Source organism: Benincasa hispida, chromosome 11, assembly GCF_009727055.1.
Source record: "Benincasa hispida cultivar B227 chromosome 11, ASM972705v1, whole genome shotgun sequence".
NCBI classification, from domain to species: domain Eukaryota; kingdom Viridiplantae; phylum Streptophyta; class Magnoliopsida; order Cucurbitales; family Cucurbitaceae; genus Benincasa; species Benincasa hispida.
In genome coordinates this window covers 27,806,208-27,817,589 of record NC_052359.1, presented here as the reverse complement: position 1 = coordinate 27,817,589, position 11,382 = coordinate 27,806,208, and the positions used below count along the sequence as shown (strand labels likewise).

The window sequence follows — 11,382 nt, the reverse complement described above, 5'->3', positions numbered from 1 at the left end:
GGATTGTCCTTAACTTGCATGCATGCGTCAAATCTATCTAAATTCACCTTTCTAGGTAAGTTCCCAGGTAGGGGTATGTTTTCTGTCAACTTAAATACCCTTATCCTAGAACAAACCCGGCCTTAGACAAAAAAGTCCCTTATAGATAGATTTGCTACACTTTTAACCTTTTATTAAGCCAATTTTAACTATTAAACTGATTTAAAAGATTAAAGCCCTTTGGGTTTTGTAAATCATATTAGAACCGTTGATCTTAGGTCTATTTGATCCAAGTAAACATTTTAAAACCATAAATTAAACCTAACAGTGAGCATGCATGTTCTTTCTTATTTCTTTTAGTTTCTTAATTTCTCTTTTAAACTCTTAAAAAGAAACAACTAAAAAAAATATGCGCACAACGAGGTGTTTATAACATTTATAAAGTAACCTATGTGTCATGCTTTTCATGCAATGTCCCGGTCCATTTATTATATTTAACTTTTTATATTACATGTAATAACCAAGCAAACATGCTATCATTCACCTCTATACTATAACAATTATAATATAAAGATGATGCATGTCAATGCTTTTTATGCATGCATAAATATAACTCTTATATTATATGATGCATGAGCATGCTCTTAAATAATTAAATCATGCTTCTCTAAATTATAAAAATTACAATAAAGAGATGATGCATGATATGCATAACCTAGGGTGGGATTTACTATATGTGCATACCATATGACATATAAAACATACATCGCATGTAATAAACAAAGAGATTAATGGACCGGGATGAGCCTTTAAACCAAAAATCGGAATGAAAAACCCTATCTAATACATTTTTTCATCGAGAAAACCAGTTCACAGGCGAACCGGGTCTTGAACTGCTAGGAGGTCTTCATCGTGTAGCAAACTCCAGCAGGCAGACGATCCTTTAACGCACACTAAACGATAGGAGCATTAGCATACGATCGCGTAGACGACGAGGAGGTTGCGAAGCCTGATCGTCCATGTGATCGTGTAGCGCGACGATAGGTAAACGATTTACCTTGAGTTACTAAGCGATCGTTTAGTCAACTACTAAGCGATGAAGCTTGCTGACCTAAACGATCGTCTAGCGTGCTTTAAAGGATATTCAGCGATTGCGTGCCCGATCATCAATCTGATACGACCAACTCTTGATCGCATACCCCATCGTTTAACCGATGCGTTCAACCACGATCGCGTACTCCTTCATCTTTACGATGCGATGGAAAGCGATCGCGTAGAGCTTCTTCTGCACGATGCGATTAACCCTAGATTGTCTCCTTCCTCGAAGAGTCGCAACCTTTTCCCAAAACTTCGACGAACAACTCAAGACTTCAAACAAAATTTGAATACAGACTCGATAACGATTATTATGCTAAAAAACGCAGGGGCCTTTACAAACAGCCGCAAATGTAAAAGGAATTAAACAAATCGAGGCAATTCATCCCGAAAACATCCATTAATCTGGCACATCCACAACAGATTTAACATTTAAAACAACGTAGAAATGCACCCACCATGAATGTATATGTTATTTTGTTGCAACAGATGAAATCGAAGTATCAGAAACCTGGCTCTGATACCAATTGAAGAATCTCATATCGAGAGTTCCATGAGCAGGTTTAGATTGCTCTGATTTCAAAGTGACCGAAACATAAAAAACATATATTCCACACAAATAGTTATGCACATAAACCTAATTATTGGCATGCTCAGAATAAAATAATTAACAAGAAAAAGGTTCATACTAGATGAAGACTTTCTTCGAACGTCTGAACCCTAAGCAGCGGAAAACCTCCAACAAATCTACCAGCACCCGATGAGTATGTCGACTGCAACAACACGATTAGAACGTACACGAACACTGTAGTGAGAAAGACACCACCACAAGTGAAACTCGGGTATCTTCGGCGTGAAAACCCAAAGAGTGAGCTTTGGTGAGTTTGGTAGAGGACGGAGGACAACACGTCGTGTAGACGATAAGCAAGTGGGGGATGAAACTGTGCTATTGTATAGCAAAAATGCTTATCGTATAGAAGAGCTACACGATCGTGCATGAAAGGTTGAACGATCGTTTAGGAAAAATGTATACGATCGTTTAGACGGACGAGCTTCTATCGTATAGGCTCTCGCGATCGCTTTCACGAATTCTTTTAGGCGCGGGCGAAACTTGAATACAAGATTGTGAAAAAATGAAAACGATTTTCATTTTTAATCCGCCGTTACCATAACCATCGCAGCCCACTTCCCATTTTCGAACATGGATAAATTCGTTATTTTATCATATAATTAATTAATTAATAAATATAATCATAATTTATATTATGTCCTATAGTTTGATATCACATATCTACTATAGTGTTTTTTTCTTTATTGATATTAAATCATATTTATATCTAATTTCTTCCAAATTAATGTATCTTCTACATTTAGTTCAATTATATCATATATAATTAACCAGTCCAATTATATCATATATAATTGAACTTCCTTTTGTCAATTTGAACATTTCAAATTAACCCAAATACTGGTTCTCGACTTTATCTAAGCTCACCTAGGTACCTAATGACCTGTGACTCGAAACTCCAACGTACGTGAATAGCTGACTAACTCTTTAGCCACGATATCACCATCTGTTAACTGTTAGTGATTCCACTAAAGACCAACAGCTAAACTCTTCTTTCTACAAATATATTTTTGTGTCCACCGGATATAACCAATCATGAGTACGATGACCCTTCACAGATGCTCTAAGTACAGCTGACCAGTTTATCGTTTTGCCCTATAGTTACATCTCACTTCTTAAGTACCACTGATTCCTCTAATGAACAAACACAAATAGTCTAACTATGTGTAAATACCTCTTGGCCAAGAGAAGGTGTGTGGTGCCACATCGTTCAAGCCCCATCAGCCCTTAAGGGAGCCATCTATCTACTTACCTCTGCTTTGGGGAAGGAGTGAAGTCCATCTGTTGTAGTGCTGAGTCCCAGCTCCAAATCAGACGAATCCCCAAATTGGTAGGTTTGAATCGGCGACCTGGTCACTTGCACTATACAAATCAAAGGATCGCCCTCAATGGCAGGAGTTTCCAACTCACTCAGGATTGAGGTCCATGTTACCTATGGTCATCCTAGTGAAGTGAAGTCTCTATCATGAACGATGTTATATAACAAGACGTTAACATTTCATGGTCAGGTTTTATACAAACTCTTTGTATAGGATGCCCCCGCTCGTATGTCCCCAACACGAATGATCAGATCAGGCCATCTGTGACAATTCACAACACTTGTGACCATTCCACAAAGCAGGCCGCGTCCGTAGCATTACAAGGATAAGGTTTCCCTCCTTTATCCATTTACTACAGACCATTTTGGTTATCACTCAAGACATGATCCATTTGTATGTCACCACATACATGCTTGAGTCACATACAGATAACCAGGGATTTTATGTTTATTGGTTTGTGGTAAAGTAAATAAAATAATTAATTGAGCAAAAAACAAGATGTGAAGTAAATATCATATATTAACAACACAAGTGTTCGTACATACTGTTTACAAACTACAGGACACAAAACTTTAGGACATCAACCCCAATGGGGAACTCCTGCCATTGAGGGCGGTCCTTTGATTTGCATGAGTGCGAGTGACCAAAGTGCCGACTCAAACTTACCACTTTGGGGATTCGTCTGATTAAGAGCTGGGATCTCAACTTCACAAGATGGAGTTCACTCCTTCCCCGAAGCAGGGGTAAGTAAAGAGATTGCTCTCTTAAGGGCTGATCCTGGGGTTTGAACGATGTGGCGCCACACACCTTCTCATGGTCCGAGAGGTGTTCACACATAGTAGAACTATTTTGTATTGTTCATTAGAGGGATCAGTGGTACTTAAGGAATAAGATGTAACTACAAGGGAAAAACGGTAAATTGGCCTGCTGTAATTATGAACATCTATGAAGGATCATCGTACCGATGATTGGTTATATCCAATGGACATAGAAATATATCTATGGTAAGAAGAGTTCAACTGTTAATCTTTAGTGGAATTTCTGGCGGTTAACGGATGGTGAATATCGTGGCTAAAGAGTTTGGTCAGCTATTCACGTACTGTTGAAGCTTCGAGCCATAGGCCCATAAGGTCCCCTTGGTAGCTTGGATACAAGTTGAGAGTCAATTTTTGATCAGTTTGAAATGTTCAAATTGACAAGAGGGAGTTCAATTGTATATGATATAATTGAACTAGTTAATTATATATGATATAATTAACTTTATGTATGAGATACATTAATTTGGAAGAAATTGGATATAAATATGATTTATATCTAGTGGAGGAAAAATACTATAATTAATATATGATATTAATTCATAAGTTATGAATATGATGTGATCATATTCATTGTCTATTAATTGGACGGTTAAAGGGGTAATAGGACGACGTCTCTTCTGTTTTATAACGGATGAGTAATTTGAAAAATCATTTTGAGATGCTTAAATAGCTCACGGTGTGTTAATCATGGGATGCACGTGGACATTGTGTTAAAGAGTTTCATCGCATAGAAAACTTGAGCCTATATGATAGTGCTTGAACGATCGCTTACCTATATGATAGTGCTAAGCGATCGTTTAACGATTACACCCGCGCACGCTATTTACTAAACGATCGTTTACCTTTTTCTAAGCAATCGTTTAGTGCCCGCTATTTAATAAACGATCGTTTACCTTTTCTAAGCGATCGTTTAGTGCCTGATATTTACTAAACGATCGTATAGACGATCGCTTAGTTTTTCCTACATGATCGTTTAGACGACCGCTTACCTTTTCCTACACGATCGTATATTTCACCTAAACGATCTAGCATTTTGTCTATACGGTAGACGAGCCTCTCTCTCATTGCTTGATCGTTGTATATGATCTCCCTTCCTTCTTTCCTTTACCAAATTCGAACAAAGCCCACCCTTTGGATTCTCATTCCAAGAATACTGAGGGCTCTGAGTGGTGGTGTCAACCATGTTTTCTTCTGTTCGTGTGGAGACTGTTCGAGGTAGATGATTGATTTTTGCTGAGCAATAACTTAACTTCTCAGCAAAAAGCGAGATTTGCTATGAATAATAAGTCTTCAACTTATATGATCTTTCAATCTCTTATTCATTTTTCTTTTGAGCATGTTTATATTTAGCATTATGAATGCATTTTAGTATGTTTGAATTTATATGTGAAAATTTTGTCACAATGAATTGGAAAGACCCTCTTCCGCTCATAGGTACTCTTGAATAAGAGTTCCTTCAATTGGTATCAAAGCTTTCGGTTTCTGATACTCCAATTTATTACTGCAAAAGAATGTCATTTACATTCTTGGTGGGTGTAACATGTCTTCTCTCCATTTTAATTATTAATTCGTTTGTGGATGTGTGGATTAATGGAGTATTCTGGGATGTAACCTCGGTTTGTTGAATTCTTAAGTTAATTGTTAAGACCCCTAATTTTTTGGGCACAATTAATTGCTATCAAGTCTGTAAATTCAAAGTTAGTTTGATTCTTGAGTCGTTCGAGATAAAGTTCGGAGCAAGGGTTGATGTTCTTCGAAGAAGAAGAAAATCAAGCATTGATCGTGTCATGTAGACGATGATGTAGACGATCGCTGAGTATCGGATGCTCGGCTGTCATTTAACGCGAGCGCGCACTAGACGATCGTATAGCTCAGCAAGCCTCATCGCTTAGTTATTAACTATACGATCATGGAGTAATAGCATGGTAAATCGTTTAGCTTTCGCGTACTATGCGATCGTCTAGACGATCAGGCTTCGCGGCCTCATTGTTGTCTATACGATCGTTTAGCTTTCGCACTATCGTTTAGTGTGCGCTACTTTTAACCTGTCTCTTATACACATCTAGATGTGTATAAGAGACAGCGTCTAGTGTGCGCTACACGATCGTTTACCTGGAGGCATTTACTAAATGATGGGAGCTTCACCCGACGGTTCAAGACCCGGTTCGCATGTCATCCAGTTTTCTCGGCAGAATAATAGACAGTTTTCTCATTCCAGTTTTGTATTGGTTCATCCCGGTCCATTAATCCATGGTTTTATACATGTGATATGTATATATATATATATATATATATATTCTTTTTTTTATGTCATATGGTATGCACATATAAATAAATCCCACCTTAGGTTATGCATTGGTCATGCATATTCTCTTTATTATAAGTGTTATGATTTAGTGAAACATGATTTGATTTACGTAAATGCATGCTCATGCATTATATAATATAAGGGTTATATTTATATATGCATAATTTATTTAGCGTAATATTTATAAACGTTATAAATATTTTGTTATGTGGCATGTGTGTTTTAGTAGTTTATTTTATAAATGGTTATAAAATGAAACCAGAACTAAAATAATTAGTAAAAGATTAAAGTGTAACAAATCTATCTTTAAGGGACCTTTTGTCTAAGGCGGGTTCTGTCTAGGCTGGGGTATTTAAGGTGACGACAACGAAACACCCCTACCTGGAAATCTACCTGGAAAAGTGGATTTGATAGATTTCATGCATGCATGCAAGTTAAGGACATTCCATTAAAGAGTTTAATTTGACTACTTGGACTTGTTTTATTTCAAAGACAAAAGTTGTTTTTAAGTAAACTTAATAAATGACTTGGATTATAATCAGTAGCCGGATTGTCTAGGTTAATAAACCTCTAGGTAGAATATTTAGTGGGGGGTACTTGGGGCATTTGATGCTTCATTTACACCTCTCGCATTTCTCCCTCATAGTCCACATCGTGAGATCTATCCTCGGCCTCGTGACACCCTGGGAGTATCCCCCTAAAGGATGGTGTTTGGGTAGGTCAATACCAAAATGGATGGAGAGAATGTTCATAGTTAGTGGGAGCGGGAAGTGTGATAGCATATTCCATGGTCTCTCTAGTTGGATTAAATAAAGTAGCTTGAGCTGATTAATCTTGAAATGTTGGAGCCCATGATCTGTAGGTCTGTGAGGTACCCTATTACCTCATAAATGGTTAAGCTTTAGAGTAGCTTGAGAAATTAATTTGAAACGTCCAAATTAAAATTAAACGGAATAGAAGAATATATATTTAAATATCGTTTAAATATATAAATATGGTTTTATGCAAAAATTAATTTAATATTTGATATTAAATTAACTAATATATTTTAAATTAATTTATGAAATTAATCTTAGAAAATTAATTTTTCAGTTTTAAAATCAAAATGGTTTTAAAATCAAAATTTTGATTTTAAGATAAATTGGAAAATTGGAGAACGTGCACAAAATGGATTTTCATGGTTTTCCATTATCATCTTCTTCATACTCACACAAAACCCACTTCCTCTTATTCATTAACTCCCAGCTTGAGCTGCAAACCATGCACATTTCTTCTTTGCATGTTCACCTACAATAAATAAAGAAGAATTGAGTGTTTTTTAAGTAGGCATTCTACAGAAATTTGAGAGAAAATTTCAGTTGAAGAAGTGTTCTTCGAGTGAGTGCTGTTGTGAGCTTCTCCTTACATTTTACATTACTTCAAGCTATTCTTGAGTCCCACAACTCGGTCTAAAGCTCCAAGAGGATAGTGGGGAAGATCTTGAGGTGGTTCACGGTGATCTTTGGAGAAGACTGCTGCTGATTGATTGAGATCTTGAAGAGTTCTACAAAGGTATGATCCAAAATCCTCTTATTTAGATGAGCATGCTTTAGTTTCTACCAAAATTAGTGAATTTGAATGCTTATTGATCCTTGTTACTTCTGCTGCATGTTATTATACTCTTACATAGAAGTTATCACTAATAACATGTTATCAATGATAGAAGCTATCAACGATACTGATAACATGTTATTTGATGGTAAAAAGGAATGACAAAAGTTATCTCTGATAATATGTTATCAATGATAGAAGCTATCACCGATAACTATGATATAAGTGATATAAGTTATATCAGTGATAGAACTTAGGTAATATCCATATATCGATGATATTAATAATATAAAAGTCAATTCCATTTGCTGAAAGTCTAGCATTGATAGTCACTGCTAAAAGTTTTCAGTGATAGCCACTGATTGAAGCTATCAATGATAGTCATAGTTATAAGTGATATGACTTAGGTATATATCAATAAAATGAATGATATTAGTGATATTAGTGATATATCTTAGATAAATATAAGAGATAGTCACTTATAGTCTCTTATTGATAGACTTTTATCACTTGTAGCTTTAAATGTTAGTATTTGAAAGATGATAGTTCCCTTTCAAAAGTTGATAACTATTTATAAAAGTCTATCATTGATATCCATTTATGGCCTTAGGTGTTAATAGTTCAAGTTTGATTCCAATTGATCAAAGTGTATCAATGATAGCCATTGAAAACTGATAGCAAATTGAAAGGTAATATTTCAAGTGTTACTATTTTAAGGTTGTATTAATATTTATCAAATTGAATGCTTTCACTGGTAGCAACTATCAATATAGCAACTAATAGTAACTATCAGTGGCTAGCAGTGATAGCTGCTATCATTTGCTACCATTGTTAGCTGCTATTAGTGATAGTTTTTAATTTGAGAAAATAAGAAGAAGAAGCATGAAATGGTGAGTTGCGGTGGGATTTTTAATCATTTATCTATATTGTTATCACTGATAGTTGCTATCGATGATATCTGGTGCTAATTTTTTGTCATATCCCTAATATGTTTATCCTTGTTCTACATTTTTTTATTATTTTAAAACTGATTGTTATTTGTGCAACTAGCCCTAATAAAAAATCCAAAATGTTCTATATGGTTAAAAAAATGTGTGGTGGTTGATGTTTAGATATACTTATGTCGATTTCAAGCATTTACTAGTTGATGTCTAAGACATTTAGTCGTACATCTAATACATTGCTGATACACTTAGAAAATGAAACACACATGCTTTATTGGGTATATTGCTAATACATTTGGAATAAGTGCAGTTACAAGCATAGCAATCAAGTCCGAAGTATTAGCAGATAAAGAGCAATGCAAATTTCTTTTGCATATATAACAAAATTTAGATCCAGCTCTTGGAGTCTATCACTAATAGATTTTGTTACATTGGTAATTCTTTAAAAATGTTGCTATGCACTTAATTATTAGCTTTAAAAGTACTACCCGCTCCGATTACCCAAATTTGAATTGAAGATCAAATTAACAACTTCTCAATCGAAATTCGAAATTACTCACCAATCATCTAACAAATTACACAAAATTCAACCAACCCAACATTTAACATCAAGCCTAAAAATGCACTAATAACCCATACATTAAAACATCTCAACCTAGCCACAACTTCAAGCAGATATTTAAAAATAAATAATAAATAAAAAGCATTTAACATCCAATAATGATTAAAAGAAACCCACAAAATGGTGATCTGAAGACTCGGAAAAAGAAATGTCTGAGCCGAACGGCTTTCATTTTCCTCAAAATCTTGTAACAGAACTACAAACTGAGCATTTTGTTCATTATATGCGAAATTCCCAGTATTCTCTTGAAGACAATTGAGATCCTTCTACAAAATGCATTGATTCAATCTAGCATATTCTTTGTTAGTATACATAATTTATAGTTCAAGATACAGGTTTTATGTACAAAACGTAAGCTCTATATCAAGAAAATGTTACCAATTGAAAGGATGTGTTGTCATTAACGGCCGCTGATCCTCAAAGTAAACAGCTTGCTGTTTCAGAATTCACTGAAACAAGAGTCAAAATGGCACAAATGTACATTCCTGCCCCATTGCAAACTGTAGTCAGGTGAGAATAATTTGTTGCAAGCGCTGAGAAAACGCAGCTTCATAGGACCTCAATGCAAACTTCTCTGTCAAAAAAGTTGTTTACCAAATAATCTGGATCCCCTGCATGAAACCATAGTCTTACTACTCACTAGAAGATGTGGTAGGAGAAGGAGATTGACGTTTCGTATTCTTATCTGGCGTTGTTGCTCCATTCGCACTGTTCCCATTCCTGCATGCAGCCAAATCTTTTGCTCCTGATGCAGTAGGTAAGTCGTCCTCAATAGGAAGTGTTCTCTTAGAGCCATCCAAAGCAACACCAAGGATTATATTCTCTTCTACGCCAGGCTTTGTTATTGATTGATTTGAAACTGTAGTCTGCTCGCCTTCTATCCTTGGCTGTGAAGCTGCTGAAGTAGTTTCTCCTGATTTCTTAACATCTTCTGGAAAGGAAACAGCAGGAAGGGAAGGCTTCAAGTTCTGCCTGTTACTTCCTGAGCTATTTTCGGATTGCTTGGGAATGGAATCTTCCATCGAATTATCAGCATCTGATTTAGTTGTTTTGGCATCAGAAGTTGGCATGTCAGAGATACTTGCAGCAGACCTTGATGACGATTTATGTTTCAATTCATTGCTTGATTTATCTTCAGAGGTCGACATTGAAACTTTGGGCTGCTTTTTTGTATCAACATCTCCTCCAGTCTTAACTTCCGTCTTTTTATCAGATGACGTCTCTTTAACTGCCTTGCTGTCACCCGATGACCGTGAAATGGGCTTACCATTTTGTTCTCCAGTTGTGCGTGATGTCCTGCTATGGCTTTGCTTTCTATCTTCTCCATAAACTTTGTAAGGGGGCTCGATCATCAACATGCGGCGATTCGAAGTCACACCACGGTGGCCAAATATTGAATCAGAAAATGGAACGCTTTCCATGTCTGAATCACTATGCATCTTCTGCATTGTGCGGATTGGTGTTGCAAGTCGAGCCCGGTGATGTCTAATGACTCTAAGAAGATCCAAAATTATAGCTTCCTGATTCCTCAGATCACAAGTTAATTGGAAAAAAAGAGGCTCAGAATTCAAATGTATTCAGACGATATCCAGACTGACAAAAGGGACCAATGGAATTTCTGAAACTTCTTTAGTAGAAAATTGAAAGAATGAAAAGTATAGAAAATTTTATTTAAAAGAATGATAATAAAGCAGAAAAGATCAATTTACCTTTACACAAAGGTATTCTTCAAAATGCGAAGTCTTGACAAAACAAGATATCAAAATCTAGCAAAAATAGGACATAAATCAATTAGGAAACATGGAACAGAGGCCCCTACAATTTGATATAAACAAACAAGGATTTATGATGTTTTCTAGAAACGGTGCATAATCTACCAGTTTGTCTTGACAACAATCGCCTATCCTAAAACTATAATGTTATGAAGATCATGTCAAATGATTAATCCCCCAATCTAATAAATTCAGGATAAGTAGAGATCTAAAATGGTGCCAATCCAAGAGAACTCTAATTTTAAAATTGTCCTTCCAAGTATTGTAGCACGCTTAAAGATGCAGCAACCAACTCGACAAAAAAAAA

General features: G+C 35.8%; 1 protein-coding gene across 5 annotated transcripts in view; it reads right to left on the bottom strand.

Annotated features, from left to right (window-relative positions):
• Nucleotides 1-9,439: 9,439 nt before the first annotated feature.
• The window catches only part of LOC120091317 (mechanosensitive ion channel protein 2, chloroplastic-like), an 8,969-nt gene continuing 7,026 nt past the window's right edge, over nt 9,440-11,382 (bottom strand). For all 5 annotated transcript variants that reach the window (XM_039049294.1, XM_039049298.1, XM_039049297.1 and 2 more), the window contains 2 exons: nt 11,013-11,069; nt 9,440-10,823 (listed from right to left, as the gene is read on the bottom strand). In XM_039049294.1, coding sequence (XP_038905222.1) covers nt 9,936-10,823; nt 11,013-11,069 — 945 coding nt within the window. In that variant the 3' untranslated portion in view covers nt 9,440-9,935. The remainder of the gene's footprint in view (nt 10,824-11,012; nt 11,070-11,382) is intronic.